The 22,062-nt window shown below is 37.5% G+C and overlaps 1 protein-coding gene across 1 annotated transcript in view; it reads left to right on the forward strand.

The window, feature by feature from the left end:
• Nucleotides 1-68: 68 nt before the first annotated feature.
• The window catches only part of LOC140160638 (PGAP2-interacting protein-like), a 40,698-nt gene continuing 18,704 nt past the window's right edge, over nt 69-22,062 (forward strand). Inside the window, exons 1-3 of the mRNA XM_072183896.1 lie at nt 69-251; nt 19,350-19,662; nt 21,375-21,529. Of these exons, the coding sequence (XP_072039997.1) occupies nt 19,388-19,662; nt 21,375-21,441 (342 nt within the window). The 5' untranslated portion in view covers nt 69-251; nt 19,350-19,387 and the 3' untranslated portion in view covers nt 21,442-21,529. The remainder of the gene's footprint in view (nt 252-19,349; nt 19,663-21,374; nt 21,530-22,062) is intronic.

The raw sequence follows: 22,062 nt of genomic DNA on the forward strand, positions 1-22,062 counted from the left end.
ACAGCTCAAATATTATAAAGGGAGTAGATGGAAATGATAAAACAATAAATAGAAATACATTTCCAAAATGGCGACTTCCACAGAGCAGAAAAAAATTGTTCCGGAGGACGAAAATGATCAAGAAAGTGAGACAAAGGAGGAAACAGATCAGGAGAAGGTGGTTGAAGAGTCAGACTCAGATGAACCTGATGACATTCCGCGTGGTCCTGGAAGGAGTTTCTTGAGGGACTTACTTTCAGAGACTATTATAGGTAAGCTTAAAAATACACACGCCACGGTACGGCATGCTATGATCACAATGATCATGATGATGCTTGATGATATACATTGTATTGCTGCAACAGTGCGAGTGCATGATGATGATTTTACCAATCAGAAATCTATTCCAATTTCTAGCTCAGCCTTATGCAGGCGCTGTTCGTAAGAAATATATTATGGGGAGTGGAAAACACCAAATTTGTCCAAATTGTTGTTTCATGATCTTTTGTTTGACATTCTTTTGTCACAAACGAAAAAAAAAACCAAGTCTTTAATTCCAAATTTGTGCACGCATGCTGCGTCCAGTGATGCCAACGCCGCGCCTTAGACATACAATTGGGCTACTTGGTGACCCGCTGCAGCTAGTGAGCTACTCAAAAAAGCATGCCACTACTTGCCTAAAATTGCTCTAATTTTTCCAGTGTCAGGGCGTGGCAGTAATTTGTCATTTGATGTATTTTCCTTTCAATTTAGCTGATTATATAAACTTTTGAGGCTTAGCTCCAAATTAGTCAGTGTTATGCACTTTCAGTTTCCCATGTGTTTGAATGGGAATTATTTTGCCTACTCGCCACCAGTTTAGGGAGCACATTTCTTCAATATTTTGACATGTTGACATCAAATGTTGAACTTCTATTCTATATTGTTTGGCAATCAGCGTGGTAAATAAGGCGGGCCCGGGGGCCCATAGCCCGTGAAAATCAATGCGGGCCCGACGAAAATGTGCCATGAGGGCCCGACTGGCCCATGAAAAAAATAAGTTAATAAACAAATAAATTTAAGCTTACTGAAAAACGGGACTGAAAATACAAAAAATCTTCCAAGATATCGTCCATACTACACTAATTCATAATGGAGATTTATTTTAAATGCTGATTTTTTCAAAAAATGTGTTTATTTTCCACTCTCAATTTATTCGGGCCCGCAAAAGTTTGTGCGGGCCCCTAAAAATTCGAGAACAAGGGCCCAAATGGCCCTTGGTCATTTTTGCTTATTTACCACACTGTTGGCAATATTAATGTCTTTTGCCAATAGTACTAGGGACCGCAGACGTGCTACTGCGCATCCAACTGCGCAAGGTCAATTTTACCTGGTCGTAGCGACTGTACTGCTGCACATGTACACCGGATCGTTTTCGTGTATTTCGCGATGCATTGTGGGGGTTTATAGTGCCCGGATGGACGGCCATCTTGATTTTTACAATCTATTTCATACGTACGGAAAAACAACCGCTGAATTTGCTCATTTTTTCGCCAAATTACGCCATTTTGAAGGTAAGCCACTTTTTAAAATTGATTTTTAGGCTATAGGGGGTTCACCCATGTGAACGAATACCTAAAAAATGGATAGTACGGGGTCTAATTAAGCTAAGAAAGTCGCGATTTTCTCTTTCACATGTAGCGAAAAATAGCGACAGGGCAAAGTTCACAAGGTCGTATGCCCGAATAAGGTAATAGTGGGCGTGCCTGATTATGACGTAGCTTGTACAGTCATTGATAGTAAACAAAGCATTTTGATCATGCAGGATGCCTAAATTCTTCTTGTTTTGAGGCAGTTTCAATGTATATATTCTTATATTATTTTTTTTTTTTAATTTGGATAATTATTAATTTTATTTTAAAGCAAATCTGAATTGCAAATTGTATTGGCTGAGGGGCTATGGATGTATCTTGGAAACTTAAAAAAAAAATTGTAACTCTGCTTCTCCCATAAATAAACTCTGTTTCTCCCATTGCTTTATTGAGATAGAAATATATTTTGTTTGTTCCTGACTGTTTTATCAGCAAATCCCATTTATTTATAGCTCATTAATTAGTTACATACATCTTTTGAATGTGATTTCTTAAAATTTAAATAAAAAAAGTTTTCCAGAGCAACCGACCCAACCCAGAAAATGGTGTTTGTGGTCAAGCAAACTTTTTTCTTGGCCTACTAGTTTACTTGAATTCTACCAAATCATACACAATAATATCATTAAGCAGGGTGGTCACCATTTCATTAACTTTATTGAATTGCTACAATATACAACTATTTAACTAATTAATTAAATACATTTCTACAAAATACACCATACATAACATGCATTTATTTTTTTCTCTCAGTGCACGTTCTGATTTTCATCGTCACACATTTCAGTTACATTATCATCAATTATCATTACTTTCATTGATCATCAGTTCATTATAATTGTAACACATCAACATTGTAGGCTACTTTGCTGCAGCATCCTATCCAAATGGGTGTCTCTTTGGAGGTTTGGCGGCAACGGATAGGGCTTTTCACCATGCCATCATCTAAAGCAACTACAGCTGAAGTTTTATTTCCACGATCTTCGTTTCGAGTAGGCATTGGAGGTGCAACTTATTTTGGAATTTTGGTTGTAGTGTTTGGCGCATCTCTGCTATTCTTGACTCCACCAAGATGTGATGTCCTAGCTTGCTGCGGTGATATTGAAATTAACCCAGGGCCAACACCATTACTGAGCGATGAGTTGCTGAACAACTTTGAGAATGGAAACTTCACCATAGAACCACCAACATTCAACCTCAAGAACAAACATGTTTACCAACTTTTCCAGCTAAAAAAAGAAGATCGGATGTTCATGGCCAACTGTTGTCAAGTGGCTTAAAGTGCTCATACCAAATTTACCAGACAATTCTCAATGGGACAGAAAGATAACCACTCAGTGGGTGACGCTCATGACGAAACGTCAAGACCTATGGAAAAGTATAAACAAGTATCCTGAACATTGTGATAAATGGGGGGAGACCGACTACAAGCTACCCTCAACAGTAGGTCCAAAACCCAAAAAAAACAGGCCTACTACATCATTGTTTGATGTAGAAGTAACAAAATTACAAAACAAGGAACTCATACAGGAGAATGTAACACTTCAAGAAGAGAATAAAGAACTTAAAAGTAGACCTACACCTCATGAAACTGAATTGGCAGATAGGCGTCAAGAACGTCAGAAGTCAAACATTAAGGAATTACGGGCAACAAATACAAAGATTGAAAAAAAGTTAGATAAAAGTAAGGTTATAAGAAAGAGGCTGTCAAATGAAGTTACTTCTTTGAAAGGGAAGATGTCAAAACTTGAAACTGATGCTACAACAAGCACTAATTCAGTAATCGAAGACCTGACAGGTGCAGTTAATAATTTACAGGAAAAGTGTGACCGCCAGGCTGAGCGTATTATTGAATTAATGAATGCCAATGCTGAACTGAAAACTGAAAATGACAGACTAAGAAACAAAACCTTACAGATGAAAGATGAAAAGGGGCGCTTTTTTTCATTCGTTCACCCATGTGTTTGGGAGCTTTTGAATGCTCATGTGAGTTTTGGAAATGTGAACAAAGTTATAAGTGCTGTGCTTAAGATGGTTGGTATAAAGCCTAGTCATGATATATCTGAATCAACAGTTAGAAGCATGAATAGCCAAAAGCTCTTGGTTGCCCAAGTGCAACTTCAAGAAATAATTGAAAAAGAAAACACCACACTTATGACAGATGAAACCCCTAAAGCAGGCAAAGTGTACATGGGCTACACCATTCAGGTAGATGACGAAAGGTCATATGTTTTGGGCTTGAGACAAATGGTCAGCAAGTCAGCAGGTGACACACTGGAGACCCTGAAAGTTGTTCTTTCTGATATTGGGGACATTATTGGTAAATATGGAACTCAAACTGGTGACAAAAATGATGCAGGATTAAAATTGCTCTGTCAAATTAAAAATACGATGTCTGATAGAGCAGCAACAGAAACCAAGTTCAATGATATGTTACAAACATATCGACAAGAGTGTCTCCCACTGTGCCAGGAAGGGTGGGCAAATTTTACAAAGGAGGCAAAAGACAAGTTGTCAGAACTTAATAATTTTTTTTGTGGCCTCCATCTGTTGACATCCATGGCTGAGACAGTGTCAGAGTCTTTGAAAAAATATGAGGACATATACCTAGGTGATCAGAAAGTTGGAGCAGCGAATACAGCAGGCATACTGGTGCTAAGTCAATCAGAGAGTGGAACTATTCGTCTTGTACGAAACACCTGCAAGGCACTTTCTCGTGGTGGAGATGAAAAAAGTGGATGTCATAGAGCATGGAGGACCTACATGAAGAACATACACAACAGAGGGTCTTATTTTTTGCCATTTAGAGGCAACAGATTCAATGTAGTATTTCTGTTTGGGGGGTATGTCTACCATTTGGCATCAAACATTGAAGATTTTTTATCAAACTACCAGGGCCAAACTAATGGCCTTCTCAAAGCTGTTTATGCAGATTGTGTAGTACCCATATACCAGGCTGGGTGTAAAGTCTTGGGAACTATCAACAAATTCCTCAGTGCTCCTTTATGGAGAGTTACTGAGGAAGAAGGACACATACTTGATATGACAGAAACATACACAAAAATAGACAATCTGCTCAAAGATCTCACACAGGAGGGTAATGAAAAAGAACTCATACAGTTTGCCAAAGGAGAGTTAACATGTTTTGATGACAAATATGTCACACAAGATGAAATATATGACACAATAATTAAAGATGGTGCTCATGAATCAATCTACATACCCATGTTGAGACACACATTGCTGGCAGTGCGTCACACATTAAACAGAATGACTAAAGACTTCTTGCCTGGTGGGGCATACTTTGAACACAAAACAGATATACAATTCAGAGAAGAGACCCTAACAGTACCCAAGCACAACAAGCTTCCAGAACACCTGTTTGGTTACTTGGGCTTCCTGATGGAAAAACGGCCTAACAGTTCCGACTTGACGAATGAAGCTCAAGTAATGTATTTATTGAATCGTACCTCTGAATATGTGAACTCGTTGTCAATAGAACAATTAGATATATTAGTTAGTGAAACTAGAAGAGATGAGCGTAAATATAAGGAAACACATAAGGATAGAATAGGTCAAATACATGAAATGTTAGTTAGCCGTCAAGAAGAAAAAAAGAAAGCTATTGAAGCTACTCGGGCTAGGGTATTAAAAAGAAAAGAGGACATAACCAATATCATTGTCAATGCAGAGCTTTGGCAAAATGAGGAACAGCTTCAACAAAAAATGGATGAATGCGACAGTGACAATGAAAGGTATTTGGCCTGTAAAAATCAAATCAAGTTCAGGCGGACAGTTCTACAACAATATTTGAAAGAGGACAAGGGATTTACATTTACTGAAAAGGGTAAATCAAAACCATGGAACATAATGAGAGATCACTTAAGAAAATTTATAGATGCAGCACTGGCAACCCCAACATCTCAGTCATGTGCTAAAACAGCAGATAATGACAATTTCATTATGCCCCTCCTTACAGGAAAGAAAGTCGATCACACCTTTGATGACGGAACTATTTACAGGGGAAAAGTCATCAGCCAAGTTCCCGGATTTCCGGCTTGGTACAACATCATCTATGACAATGATCCTGTTGTTTACAGCTACAAGCTTGTAGAGGATTACAAAGAAAACAATCTTTCAATTGTTGTTGATGACCACCAGGTAGTGATGACTGATGAGTGATGACAAGCAGTATAAAATCTGCAATAAAGCAAAAGCAAAACACAATTATTGATATAAAATTGATGAGAATTTAAATTTCAAACCTAAATTAAGTTAATTTATGGATACATTTTTAACTCATCATTTTGAATATCTGGAAGATTGATATTTGACTTACCATATTAATGAACAGTATTAATTGTTTTTCGCTATGTTAACTGTAAAAGTTGATTCACTGTAATAAGTCGCCGCAATGTGCTGTCATCTCCACCGACCACCGCAATCGATAATATAGAATAATATACATTATAAAGGTTCCATCAATATTGATCTGTCAACAAATTGTAAGTGTGCTAGATTTCAAATTGGTTTATGATTACATGTTGTGCTGTTAATAATTTTATTTTGCAAACTTCAAACTTACCGTGGATCCATTTAAAAAAAGATTTTCAGTCAGAATGATCATATATTCTGCATGTTGTATTATCAGTCTTGTTTATAGTTTCTATGACACCCTCAATCTGATTAAAGCATGGAAATTCATGTCAAATGAGTGATCTCTTTATTCTATGTTTCGAAATCTTTTATTTGCAAAAAAAATGGTGTTCGTAGCTCGTTCCGTTGCGAAGAATGGTCAATATCAATTTGTTTACTAATTTGTTTACAAGTAAACAAAGTGATAAACAAATCGTATTATGATATTCTAGCCTTTAAAATGTAGATATTTGAAAATGATTCATATATGTTATAGTAAATACAACTACCATTCATGTGAAATGGTTAAATATACAAAAACAAACACAAAAAGCCATTTTTTTAGCATTTTTAATTACGATTGTTTACTTCGGTTACCATGGCAACCAATATTTTAACGCATCGCTTGACGACGGCGAAATGCGCACCTTTGGTTTTGCACACCCCTTTTGTATGTATCTGCAAAATTTTAGACCAACTATTAGTAGGGTTAGTGTATTACAGCTGATTTAAATTGTTTACTCATTTGTTTACTAAAATAGTAACCCATAAACAAGCAAAATATCACACTTGCTTTACCAAATTTCACATAGACTTTTAATCTGAATGAAACCAGTGAGAGCGAAACTTTGAAATGATGGTTCTCCGCAACCCAATATCCGATTACAGTCATTCAAGTGGCAAAATGCTCAGAAAGAGCTGCTTAATCACATCAGTAATACAATATTATGATGGGGTGTAATATTATTTTTCATGTACAGTCCCTAATAGTACGTCCAAAGTTGTAATTTTGTGTTTTTGATCGCAAAGATCGGATATTTTTATTCCCGATTCCAATCCTGCACTCTTCGCAAGGGTGAAGAATTCGCAGAACTTTGACGATAATTTTGCCTTTTGGACACTAAAATGCATTCGATCCTTAATTTTGTTTCAACCAAGTCTTGATTTATACTAAAATGCAGTTTAAACCTTTGACGAGCGCGTATTGTAAGAATACATTGCGTATTTACTGCGTTGCACGCACTTGTCTCTGATTGGCTGCTAAGGCGATACCGTATTGTTTGTAATAAACGCTCCCCCTCTAATAAACGCCCCCTCCAATTTTTCTGTGAAAAATTGACAAAAATGCCACCATTTCCATGCTATATCGTGTGAGTAAGCTTAAAACCGGCATCAGTCAGTCAGTCTTGTCATGGACGATCGGTAAATTGCATGGACAAAACCTATTATAACTCGCACTTCCATCCACTCCATTGCCTAATTATGGTAGAATTTCACCAGATTCTTGCTTGATGATGCGCGTATGGGTGTAATTTTGATGTATTTACCACGAAAATCATATTTTCCATGAGCGTCGCCATTAGTGTAGCCATAAATCCCTCCTTCCTACAGGAGCACCATCGGAAATTTAACCCGATTTTAAACTTTTTCACTGACAATTCACCTTCAATAAACCCCCTTTTGGAAAAATGCAACGCCCAGGCGTTTATTACAAACAATCTGATGCGGTATGTTGTTGCTGAGTGGAAATTTATGAATGAACTGTGCGCCGTACGCGTTGTTAGCGCTGAATTTGCATCATCACGGTAGTCGCGCTTGTCAAAGGTTTGCTGCATTTTACTATAGCAAGCACAATAAGGTGGGTACCAATTTTATACATTTGATGAAATTTTGAAGAAATTTTTCGAATATCTGACCTGCGCAAACCGTTGTGTGTTTTCCATAGACAGACAAAATGGCGTTAGCCAGTCCTTAGGTACGGTATGTATCGTAGGACTGGCGAGCGAGTCTATTCCAAATTGCAATTATAGTGGGTTTTGTGACCGTTTATTGATCGGTCAGTAACTTCCCAGAAATAAGTACTTGAAGTTTTCAAGTCAAGTGCTTTTGCACCCAATTGGGTGATTTGCATTCTAATTTGGGATAAATCCGCCCAAATTTCTGGTATTTAAATTGGGTGCTTTTTTGGAAGCTTTTAAAAAAGCTACTTGAGAATCCTTTGCCGCAGCCTGGCGAGACAATGCCTTGGAGCTTAAAAGTTTTGGCAACACTGGGCACATGAGTGGCCTTTTGTATACGTAGATGCAGTGGTCATCAAAGGATTCAAAAGATAACCTCTGCTCAAGTTCCGCAGTCTAGCCTCATGCAGTTCTGATATGGCATCCAGGTCAAAAATGTTAAATCGCTGATTGTGTATTTTTATTTTAGTCTTATGTGATGAATAAAAATGGGACCTAATAAAATGAGTATGTTCATCTGGACTTACTATTTTTGATAGCGACAGTATCGCGTCTTATCCAAGACGCATCATCAGGATGACTGATCAGATGATGAACTATTGACCTACATGTATGAATCACTTGATGGTATGACGTCACAGGGGAGTCGCCGTGATTGCTGTGTTGTAGATCCTTCAAAGGTTGTGGGAAGTCCCCCGCCTCTGTTGAGCAAAAGATTCCTCCCGCCAGACATGTACATATATGGCCTCCTTGACCCCTCTTTCAAACCACTTATGTTCTCTAGATTGAGCACTAGCACATATCCATATCCTCAAATGAATGATTGGCAACTCCCCTGTGACATCATACCATCAAGTGTGTCACAGGTCAATAGCTCATCATGATGACATCATCTGATCAGTCAGCCTGATGATGCGCCTTGGATGAGATGCGATACTGTCATTATCAAAACTAGTAAGTCGGTACTAAGTCCTGATAATTTTATTATGTTTATCTACCTGGATGACTGAGAATATTCACAAATTTAAAAATGGGACCATCTACACAAAATGTATGAACAGGTTTTACACTTGCATAGTCAGATTTGACCTTTAAATGAAACACTTGCGAGGTTGCAACATACCTAATTCCTTCCATGAATCCATTTCAGTTATTAGTCTTATCAAAAGTTGTGTGAAAATCAGAAGCGTAACTTTCATGGTCTTAAAATTTGTTGCAATATGAATAAATAATTCAGGGTCTCTAATACATGTAGGCAGGATTTGAAGGTTTGGGTGTGTAAATTCAAAAAACTGGGTGTGTAAATTTAAGATTTGTGTACAAAGTATAGGCAATGTGGGCAAGAACTGGGTGTGTATACATTTGGGTGTATAAAACACTCCCTACACGGCTGGCTGCCTAAAGGTTCGTTCATACTACCACCGCATTTGCGATGCGTTGCTTTGCGATGCGGTGCGTTGTCGCACTGCATCGTACTGCAAACTACTGCATTGCGATATCGCAATGAAGTTAAATACATTTTAACTTGGAAATGCGACGAGTTGTGTTGAGTTGCGGCAAAAGTTATCGATATATCGGCATCGCAAAGCAACGCATCGCAAATGCGGTGGTAGTATGAACGAACCTGAAGCCTGTGAATATGATCGATATCGCGATAAATTTTGCCACAATATCGTGACATGGAAATCCCTGGTAATGCCTACCCTTACAGTGCAGACTATTGTTTGGAATTTTTCTGGTAGAGTGGTGAAAAATCAGGAACATGCACCCCATATAGTCCAATTGATACAAAGGGTCATTAGTCTGAAAAGGGTTAAAGTTAGGGTTTAGGCATTTTAAGTTAGGATTGGGGATAAGGTTAGAGTTTGGGTTAGTGTTAGGATATGGTTAGGGACCAGTTAGGATTAGAGGTAGGGTCATCATTTAAGGCTAGGGTTTGTGTTTGAGATATGACATTGGTTATAAGTTAGGGTGAAGTTTAGGGTTCTAAAGGATTAATATTGTGGTTAGTGTTTGGGATAAGATACATAAAGGCCAGGTTTTTTTTAATTGGGGTCATGACTCGTTATGTTTAGGGTTAGGATTATGTTAAGTAAGTTTAGGGTTGGGATTAAGGCTTGGGTTATAAGTTAGGGTAGGGTGAAGTTTAGGGTTAGACTAGGGTAAGGATTGGGGTTTATAATTAAGTATTGGGTTTTCTGACTAATGCCCATTTGGACTATCGTCCTGTAACTGAAAACGCCAGTCTAACTGGATTACCACCAGGCCTGATTATTCCCCGATTTAAATCGGAACAAAATTAAAAAAAAAAAAATAAATAAATTTTTTCTTTTACATTTCCGGAAGTGGATGATGATATTTCATCATAAAAAGAGCAAGAAAATTTTTGTTAGTGGGGAAATTAAGAAAGTGTTAATTATAAACTTTTTAGGGGTTGCATGCATTAAAAATGAAAAACAATTTAAAAAAAACCCCATTCAATTATATGCCTCAGAAACCCAATTTTACCCTCTGATATGGCTAAAACCCAGGAGCCAGGACCCCCCGTCGTGAGGGGCGATACTACGGTCGCTCCGCTCCCTCCGTTCGCCAACTTAAACCAAAACAGTTTTTTTTTTAGGACCACAATCAGGCCTGATTACCACTTATATTCCAAACACTAACCTACCCTCCCTTGTTGCTTGAATTTAGCCATTTCTGTATTCAAAGAAAACAATAATATATTGCATAGCTTTATGATTATGGAAGATTTCCTTAATTGTGAAACATGTAAATTACAGCATAATTGTGTTTCATATGTGACACGATCTGGTCCATGGGGGCTGAAGGCAGCAAATTTGAAACTGAGATAAAGGTAAAAATATAGAGTAAAAAACAATAAAATACATAAGAAAATAGACATCAAAAAACTTCATAACTTTAGAACCAAGTATGCTAGACCTTTGGTGTTTTCAGTAAATGATAACCCATTGTATAATGTTATATTTACAGTAACTCAATTTTCAAAAATGCCTCCTTTGGCCCCCATGGACCAGATCGTGTCACATATCTATAGTCAATACAATATGGGAAATTAAATATTAAAACGGCGGTCTAGAGGCACAGGCCTTTTAAGTTCCTCTCGAAGACGCCTCCAAAACAAATACTGTCCATGTCCATTGCCTGGCCATTTTAGGGACCGTTCATTATTTATAGGGGAGGGGGGGCCGGGAGGATTTCAAAATTGAGTTCATAAAGTTACACAACCCCCCCTATTAGCAGCATCTAAAATTACATAACCCCCCTATTGCCGCCAAAAAAAATATGTAACCCCCCCCCCCCCTATCGAGAACTACATTTTGCCTTTAGGCCTATACCATGGCTGGATTCACCTTTTGATGGCCCCTGGACATGGCAACATGATTGCCATGCCACCTCTGCATATCTGGCTCTTCAGATAGAAGACACCCCTCCCCACAATTGTAATCCAAGTTTTTTCTGTCCCCAGAAAATATGCTATTTCAATGCTAAAATTCAAAGAGAGATGTATCAGAGTCACCAAGCCGGGGGAGGGGGGGGGCAAAATTTCCAAATCGTCCCACTGATGTGCTACTAAAAGAACATTACCTGGACAAATGCGCTTGAAGCGCGTGAAAAAAACCCAGCTAAAATGATCAAAATTGAGGACAATATGTGGCCTAAAATCATTCTAAAGGATGATGCATATAGGGCTTTCACAACTTTTGGTTAATTTAGTCCCAGTAAGTATACAAGTTTTATGCTGTTTCCAAGCATCAGAGGAGCTGCCCTAGCACTCATATTTATGAATTATAGAATGGATGGAATTATACATTGTAATTCTCATTTTTGAGATTCGTGTTCAAGTTCAAGATAAAAAAAAAAACCAGAATTTACAAGGGCCCGTCTCGCAGATCTACTCACAGAATGGTTTTTCTGAGATAAATGCGCGCGAAGCGTGCGGCAATTTGGCATTTTGATACTAAATGGGGTTAATTTAGGGTCTAAAATAGACCAAAAGCAAGACGCAAATCATAAGTTGTTTTGTCACAATACATCTGTCGACTGATCAGGGGAGGGGACTGACTTCCCACCCTGCCATATGGCTAATGTGCTGATGAACAGTGGCGTAGATTTCCTTATGACATGAGGTGGTTGTAGACTTGTAGTATTTGAAGTATTTTGAAGTATTATGTGAATCCAGCACCTGATTTTTGGTGAGAGAATAAGTTTATGACACCAATGCGTGTGAAGCGCACAAAAATGTTGCCATATTGAAGCTAAACTCAAAATATGGTGCAGGAATAGATTACATGAAGCACTAAAATTGACATTTTTGTGGCTAAAATGGCCAAATATGAGGTAAATATCATAATCATAGTGAATAATTTAATATTAAATTTCACCTGACCCCCCCTAACAAAAAAAATAAAATCACATAACCCCCCCTGTTTGTTAAAGTGAAAATCACATAGCCCCCCTACATTTTTCCCGGCCCCCCCCTCCTGTGTAAATAATGAGCGGTCCCTTAGTAATTGCACTCTACAGTATAATTGCCTCAACAGCAGTGTCATTTTGTTATTTGGAATCTCCTCCAAAATTATTAGAATCATGACATTGCGGCCCTCTTCCAGGACTCGATGATGCGCCATGTTTAATTCAAAATAACACCAGTTATCGTCAACAAATCTTGGCGAAAGTATTGCAAGAATTTTGCGGCTTCTCTGAATGTGAAGAGATATAAATTCATTAAAAATCGGTCGCCCTGCGCGTATGTCTCGTCTACGTAAACAAAGTCTGAATGGTTCTTCACCTTCCTCGATATTGGCTAGAAGTTCACCATCTACCCAATCCTCATCCTCTATATGGTATGGGACATAGGCATCGTACTGAGGGATGCCATTCTCATCATCATCAATAATGTCATCATCTTGTTCAATAAGATGATGCTGTTGGCGGCGTCTTCTATTGAAGAGCAGAAACAAGCTGTATTTTATTTGCCACCAATAACGCACCGTCAAAATGACTGCTATTAGTATAACCACAGCACAAGCAATGCTGATTGATATGTATTTCAAACTATGTGATTCACAATCTAAATTGACCTCTGTGATGCTGAAACCTTCTTCTGAATTCGGTGAAAACGGCCTACAAGTAAACACCGGTATCACGGGACAACACTACACTCTAAGTTTTTTGACTAGCCAGTTGTGGACACACACATTAAAGGTTTTTTTAAGTTTTCACTATCCGAGTGTCGAATCACCTACACCTCCAACTGTGGTCCTTGTTAATAATGTACACACCACCCTGGAATTGTCGATGTCCACGGTACCCATTCACAGTGATTTCTTGTGTGTCCACGATTGACAGTAGACAGCACTAGGTCAACGAACATGAACGCAGTATAGAACATGCGATGTCACATGATAGTGTTGTGACCAATTGGCACTCTTGAATGGCACCAAATGGGCTATTCCAGTTAAAATCCACACCACCCCTATGGAAAATTTTGAAAATATCTTCCACAGGGGAAGTATGTCGAATAAAATAATGACGTCATTTAAGAGGTGATATTGTAATATAATCAGTGATGCGAAATTGTACATGCATTTTAAAGCTGTAATTTTAACAAGTTGATCCATCTGCATCGTAAATAACACCATAGCAAATGATTGGTGTTGTGTTTATGTAAATTCCCATAGAAACAGGGGTGTCCGAGAATAGGCATACGAATTCCGTTGGCATTCCTATTCTCGGTCAGTGTTCCCTAGTATGAGCTATGTTGACATTGTTGTTGCCATGTGTCCTACAAATGATCATGCATATGAGCACATGAGAAGTGTTGCATTTTGCTCTGCAGGCCTATAGCCATTTGGCGAATACAAATGAGCGAAGAGAAATTATTTGTGACCGCCCGCCCCTCCCCTCCTCTATCCCTTACCCATCCCCTATCCTGTCGTATTTTCGAGCTTTTTCGGTCGGAAAAATTGGGTCAACAATGTCACATTTCTGTCGGCAAAAATGGTTCCTGCCCTGGTCCGAGAAAGGCGCTATAACTGACTTGCGCAGATAACATACACTATCTACTCGGGCCTATTCGTGCTATTAGCGCAATTTTGTCATTACTTTATATACATGTTAGCTCAAATAGCACCGCTATTTTCATGGGTGTGCTATTTGTGCAATTGACAGTGTTATTTTTTGAAAACTTAAAAAAAAACCATTAGGGACATTAAAAATAGCTTTAAATGTTAATATATTATTAGCGCAGTTATCATGGTTATGCTATTTTTGAGTTCTCCTATTACTTGGAGGGGTGTTATTAGCGCTGTTGTGCTATTCTTATGGTTAGACCTTATAGCGTGCTATTAGCGCTATGGTGCTATTCTTAAAATGGTTAGGCCTTATAGCGTGCTATTAGTGCTATTGTACTCTGGAAATTGTTTTGGCCTTCCGGGCATATAGCGCGTTATTATCGCAATAATGTTATTTTTGAATTCTTGTACACTTGGAGGGGTGCTATTAGCGCTATTGTGCTGTTCTTAAAATGACCTAGACCTTATAGCGTGCTATTAGTGCTATTGTGCTATTCTTCAAGGGGGCACAACACTAAATCACAAATCCATTGCTTCGGATCGTTGGAAATTGAACCATGTTGTCTGTAAGAATCCAATTTCTAAAAGCTTCTACTTTGCAATCACATTGGAATTTATTGTTGTACGCTCCTAATGTTGTTATTTTAGGATGGTAAGTTTTGGATAACATTGTTTTGGGGATAATCAAGATGTCATTGTCATGAAGCTGCAATGTCCTTAAATTACTGAATTGCTGCAGATCACTTAGTGATGTCAGCCTGTTGCAGCTCAAATCTAGGTAGCTCACTTTGCTGAAGTAGTTGAAAACATTAGGATCAATTTCTGTGATTTCATTATTGTTCAAATAAAGCAGGGCTGTCAACTCTCACGCATTGGCCGTGAGTCTCACGCATTGGGTCACTTTCTCACGGTCTCACGCCAAGGTAGTAAATCTCACGCAAAAAGCTGAAAATTGAGTAAAATCTCACGCACTGCCGTGAAAAAATTGTTGTTGCTAACCCCCCCCCGCTTTTCACATTCACGAGCGCCGTGGCTCAAATAATCATTGGTCAAACTGAACATTGAAGTTGGCAAATCCCGGTACGCCTCTGTCTCACGCCAAGCAATTCCAAAAAGTTGACAGCCCTGAATAAAGTCTTTTCAATACAGGTGCTTTGAAGTAAGTAAGTAAACAAATTACATCGCAAAAATTTGGGGAAGTAATCCAATTGAGGTGTAGGTTCTGTAACACTGGTAAATCGATTGCTCCATGATTATGTGAATACACAAAGAAAAAGGTGCAATGTGAAAAAATCAATGTAACAAGATGTGGACAATTGGATTTATAGCGAAAGTTAAAGTCCACTGTTCTTGCGCTGACATCATATGATTCTAACTGCGTTGCAACCTGACATATACCTACTTCATATATCGCAGATTTAGTTTTTTGGTTCCCTATGCTTAGTACTTTCAAATTTGCTGGTGCGCATGCACGATCCCTGTTGTTGGTAACTAATTCATTATAAGACAAGTCTATATATTGAAGCGATGAAATGCTACATAGTTGATCCCAGAAAGAGTCAAAATCCCCACTTAATTTGTTGCGTCGCAGATCCAAGACCGATAAAGATTTGTAGCTACTAAATATGTTGATAGCACCAGTCGAAGGTATATCAGAATTGAAGTCATCCAGTGTTAGTGAGTTTAAACTTCCTAAACCTTTAAAGGCATGCGCATTCATAGGCAATGTGCGACTAAGATAATGTGGATTAGTAATTTCTAAAATTTCCAAAGCAGTAAACCATTCAAAAGGTGCCCCTTCAAACCCTATCTTGTGAGCGGACAATACCAGTGATTTCAGTGATGCCTTCCAATTGCCCTGGGATGCAAATGTTGTTGAATTCAAAATACATAATTTTCTCATGCACAGTGTAAGAGTCAGATTTTGAAGTGGGGAATCAAGGAATTTAAAAGCCTCTAGAGCTGTGTGCATGTCCATATTCTGAGAGAGATGAAGACTGCATGTAGTGAGGTTGCGAAGTCCCTCAAAAGATGGAAGAGTCATCGTAGTACTAGTGCCGTCGTCGACATGCCTTATGTCGACATAATGTCGACGCCGGCATACGTATCCCGACATAAAATGACATCAAAAAAAAAAATTCTAAAAAAAAAAATTTTTTTTTTTTTTTTTTTTTTTTTTTCAAAAAAATATTTCTGGCCAGAAAAGTAAGTTATAGGCCCCAAATTACTTGTTATTCAAGGTTGGAAACCAGAGAAATACTGCTACTAAAAATTTAAAAATGCCAATTTTTTTTTTACAAAGTTGGATAAATTTGAGTAGCAGTATTTCTCTGGTTTCAACCTTGAATAACAAGTCATTTTGGGCCTATAACTTGCTTTTCTGGCCAAAATTTTTTTATTTTTTTTAGAATTTTTTTATGTCGACACACTGTCGACGTCGGTATACGAATTTTATCGACATGTCGACATTAAAAAACGGTGCCGACGACGGCACTACGTAGTACCCAAGAAGAAGTCCTGATTATCAAATTTAAGATGTGTCAAAGGTAGCACTTTCTTACATATATGACTTGCATTCAAGTGGTTGGCATTTTCTTCATACAATGAGCAAAACATGATTTCAGGACAGTGTTCAGGAACTGAGATGGCAAGATACAGTAGATTGTGCAACCCAATAAAGAGTGTTTTAATGAAATCGCAGTCGTAGATATCGTTAACTGTCAGTTCACGTAATGATACAAGGTTAGCTAGAGGGGCGCCCATTTTGTTATTGTTGATCTGATCATTATCAAATGATATAGTTAGAGATAGCAAGTTTTCCAACCCTGCAAGTGACGTCAAGCTAAGACAGGACTCGTTCTGCCAACTTAAACGAAGAGTCTGTAGCGAGGCAAGATTTTGAAATGGGAAACCAGGTATAGGATCCAAGGAGTTTCCATATAAATCCAGCTGGGTTAGTTTGCTTAGTGTACTCAAGGCATTGCCACTTATGATATTGATCATATTCCACGTCACAACCAATGTTAGTAGTTCATCAAGGCCGACAAATACACCATCATGCAGTTCTGAAATAAAGTTGTTAAAAAGAATCAAACGTTGTAATTTGTGAAGACTTCTAAACAAGTTAGCTTGTATGTCTGATATCATGTTGGCACTTAAATCCAAAGTTAATAATTCATGTAGGCTGGTAAATGTACCTTTGTCTAAAGATGGAATCTCGTTATTAGATATTTAGATATATCCAAATGCTTTAACTTGTTAAACTCGCGAAAGGCATCATCAAAGTTAAAAGTGATATGATTATTAGATAGATCAAGGGCTCGTATCAAAGCAACATGCCGTAGTGGTGGAACACAGACCAGATGTCTTTTGCTGCAGTCAGCATTAGTACGATTCCATGTTTTACATACAATAGTTCCTTGTGGATAACATGATTTTGCCTGCGTTACTTGTTGATCAGTTAGCAAAAACCAATAGGAATACATTACCCAACAAAAGAGAACAGTTACAGTAGTATGCTGCATTAGTACAGATGCCATGATGAAGTATCAACATGAAAAATGCCTTAACATCAAGCATATATCCTCTACAGTCACTGGTACTATACTAAATTTCATCTGTGATTCTTTTTACATTCTGTATATATATACATGTATAATGTACTATCATTTTCCATGCTTGAGGAGCAAATAAGATTTTACAGCATTCCCAGAATGTATTGCACATACCACTTGTGTGGAATTCAGAGCTCCCTTTGGGCAGCCCCATTCCTTTTTTAAAGGAATTTTATTTCAGATTTATCAGCCCACAGATATTGGAACAGACCAAACACACCAGTTACTAAAATGGACCATCCAAAACCTAAAAGAACTCCAGTGATATTGATGCTGAAAAATTTGTCCCCCAATAGGAACTTGCATGCTTTGCACCAGTCTTATGGTGGTTTCAAAAGCATGGTGCATTGTGGTGCTATGGCAAAAATCTTCTTTGGTTTAGGAGCTTAGCTGTGTAAATTAGAGTTTATTTACTCTCAGAGAAGTAAGTCAAGAAGATGATGTACATTGTATCTTATTATAGTTTCTGTTTTCATCCAATGAATAACTCAGATCAAAAGTCAGAAGTGAAACAGATGTAGCTGTAATATTTCCTTGTGTAGTGGGCTGTTCCAGTTGATAGCTCTACACTCCCTGTGGAAGATATTGCAATCTTCTACAAAGGGATTGTGGATTTCAAATAGGGGGTACCAGACCCGGGGAGGGGCACTTAACACCAATGACCCCGGAAAGAGCCCCCCTTTTTGGATTTCGTAGCTCTAAAAGACCCCAAAATCGCTCATTCCTCATATATTTTTTTTTCAGGCGATTTTCAACCAGAAAGCCAAGAAAGACCTTTGATTTTGACTGTTCGCAGCTCCAAAAGTCCCCCATTTTACTTGTTCACAGCTCCAAAAAACCTCCTTGCACCGGTACGCCTCAGCTCCCAAAGACCCACCACCACAAAATTCCGGGGAACATACCCACCAAAATTTTGGTACCCCTGTGTGAGAGAGGAAGGTCAATGTCTTCCATAGGGGTGCATGATTTCAACCAGAATAGCTTGTCCATTTGTCCACTAATATTTTACACTTGGTGATGTTGGTGGTTAACAAATATTTATACATTTTCTAGTAACTTTCCAGAGACCTGGGATTACATATTATGTTGGCTTTCACTTACATTTTCTGTACTTAACACGAGTCTGGTATTATTTCAATACAGAAACATGTACTTTTGGACAAAACAAGTCCACCATTTTTGCTTTTTTGACACCCATTTAGTTTATCATTAGACTTTTACCACAAGACTATACATGTAGATCAGGGTGCTAGATGTAATTATTGTCAAACATATTTAAGGGTAAGGAATTCTGAGTGGAGGGAGGGTGTTTTGGGGAGAAAGGGGGAGGGGTGTTACATTGTTGTACAGGGACTTTGTAAAGTGGACTTTAATCCCAATGGCCATTTTTATGCCTCCACTGCAAGGCAATGTCTGTACGCTTGTACTTCCGTGCTTCCACACCTATATATGTTCATACCTCCGGATGCTGTATCTCATGATTGGAATTAGTGTTTTGACCTCAGATTGTCAGGATAGATGGTGTGGTGTTCAAGGTCATATGCTGTGGTCAAAGGTCATTTGAGGTCAACTTGTAAAATACAATTATTTAAGATATTTGGTTAAAATTTGATCACAGATTTGTTGTAAATTTATAAAAATCTGTTCTTTTTTTCTCAGGTTATATATTTTGGTCCTTATTCCATGGCTTGGCACCGATGGTATGGTTCTACCCTCTCAATGAATTGGAGATATCCGGCTATGAAGCTCTTGCAGTCGTCTGGTTCATACCAATTATCTGCACATCACAAACCATATTTGAAGCCATCCAATCAAGAACTGGAATGTTTGTCCTACGGGCTGTCTGTGTTGCCACTATTGGGTCGTTCCAAGCTCCTACTACACTGAGTAGATTGCTGATATTATCTGTTGGCAATGGTGCTGCTATCTTGTTGTTGTGTGCAACGTGGTGGCATAAAACATCTCACCAAAGGTAAGTGATTGGTTGTATTGTACTATTATCTTTTTCAAAATTCCTTCGTACTGGCTGATCACGTAAAATCACAACTGCGTCATGCGATGCTACGCAGATTTATCGGCACATGTGGTGCTGATGTGATGATGTAGTGTTTCAACTAGCCAATCAGAACCCGACTTCATGTTTACGCCATAAACTGTGCCAAAATAAAAACTGTGAAGGAATTTTGCTAAAGATAATAATGAAAATGTGCATGTTTGTCACTTCCAAACTTACATAGAGACTTACATACTTGGTATTAAAATTGTAAAAAATGAAGTGTTAAAATGACTGACATAATTAAATTTTCTTTCTCTTTCTCCAGGTACCGTACTGACGCGAGTATAGTCCCACCTTCGAGTAAAGTCCCACCCCCAACTTTTCGAAAAATTTCAGAAATTAAAAAAAAAAAAAAAATATGAAAATTGATATTGGTATTCATGTCATAATCTATTCATGATTTCAAAATGCATTCAAATTCAATGCATTTTGAAATCATTAATAGACTATGACATGAATACAAATTATCAATTTTCATATTAAAAATACAAAATATCTTGAAATTTTTTTTTTTTTTATTTTTATTTTTTTTAGGTCAACCATGAATGATCCTAGCATTTAGGTCTAGGTCTAGGGACACTACAAAACCGAAAAAATAAAAAACTTTTTTTTTTTTTATTCGAGTATAGTCCCACCCCCAATTTAAAAAAATGTTCACCCAAAAACGGGGTGGGACTATACTCGCGTCAGTACGGTAATTTCAGATAAACAGTCTTTAAGTTATAGACTTTTTGTGGGGTCTTTACTACATGTGGTACAGTAATTAAGGCAGTATGTAAAAATGAGTGATCACAATTCTGCCTGGAAGGATGATACTTGGTGTATCACAGTCAGTGGTCTATAGAAGAATTTATTATAGAATTTCACTGGAGTTAAGAGAAAAATAAAAGTTTTCATCTGATATCAAAATATGCATGGAATAGACTTGTCAATTGGGTCATATCAATAGCCAAAAATTGAACAAGATTAAAGGATGGGGTGCGAACGTTTGGACAGTATTTTTTGGGACATGAGAGCACATCAGACATATCGAATTGCATTCTGAATACGAAGAATGTCATTCTGATATCAAATAATTTTGATTTTTGAAATTAGTGATATAATACATATTTTATGGCAAATTATTGAAAATTGATATTTTTGAGATTTAACAGTCCTCAAAGTAAACTTTATAAATCTAATGATACGTACTTAAGGTGTATGTAGCTGGGATGAAAAGCCGACGATCAATTGAAAATTTTGACCTTTCGTATTGAAGATTTTTTTGGGAAAAAAGCGTATACATGTATCTTCAAAATGAAAGATCAAAATTTTCAATTGATCGTCGGCTTTTCATCCCAGCTACATACACTTTAAGTACATATCATTAGATTGATAAAGTTTACTTCAAGGACTGTTAAATATCAAAAATTTTAAAAATATCAAATTTGAATAATTTGTCATAAAATTTGTATTACATCGCGAATTTCAAAAAATCAAAATTATTTGATATCAGAAGGACATTCCTCGTATTCAGAATACAATTCGATATGTCTGGTGTACTCTCAGCTCCCACAAAAAATATGTGAAAACGTCGCTAAACATCAATATCAGATCCCTTAATTATTTATCATCTTCACCCTTCCCAGATTGGTGTCATTCTGGGGTTTTATAATAGGATTCATGGCCCTGTTGGAGTCTCAGTATCTGGTATAAGTCAATCACACCGCTTGGAGTGATACAACAGCTAACTCTGTGGTGATTGCATTTGGTGTTATTGCAACATTGGATAGATTTAGAGCACGTAAGTATCAATTTTTTTTTGCACATTTTTTAAAATTAATTTTTGAGCCAATGTCATGTGCACTTGTGATTTCATATTATGCTACATTGTATTCCATTTGAAATACTTACACCCCCGCAATGGAATATGACCTTAATCTTCCGGACAGAGAGTGTGTATTTCAAATGAGATTACCTGAATGGGTGACTCCATTTGAAATTCACACCCCCTGTGTATGAGATTAAAGTATAGGGGATGTATGGATATCAACTGAAATAGGCTATTGACAGGTTTAGTTTTTATTTAATTTTTTCATAAAATACTAGTTGAATTGGTATCTCCAGTTTTTGCTATGAAGAAAGTGGACAAAATTGCTCAAAATATTGAGATTTAGATTCTAAAACAAATATGAGAATTACAAAAAAATTGTTGTTTGAGTAGATATATACTCATGTAACAGGATTAAAATTGATGTTTTTGTTTTGTTTTTTCATCTTTATTTAAAGCCATATTATAACCTTTCCATCCCGCACGCGGTGTATATACTGTGTTAT

This window comes from Amphiura filiformis, chromosome 9 (genome assembly GCF_039555335.1).
Source record: "Amphiura filiformis chromosome 9, Afil_fr2py, whole genome shotgun sequence".
Taxonomy (NCBI): Eukaryota; Metazoa; Echinodermata; class Ophiuroidea; order Amphilepidida; family Amphiuridae; genus Amphiura; species Amphiura filiformis.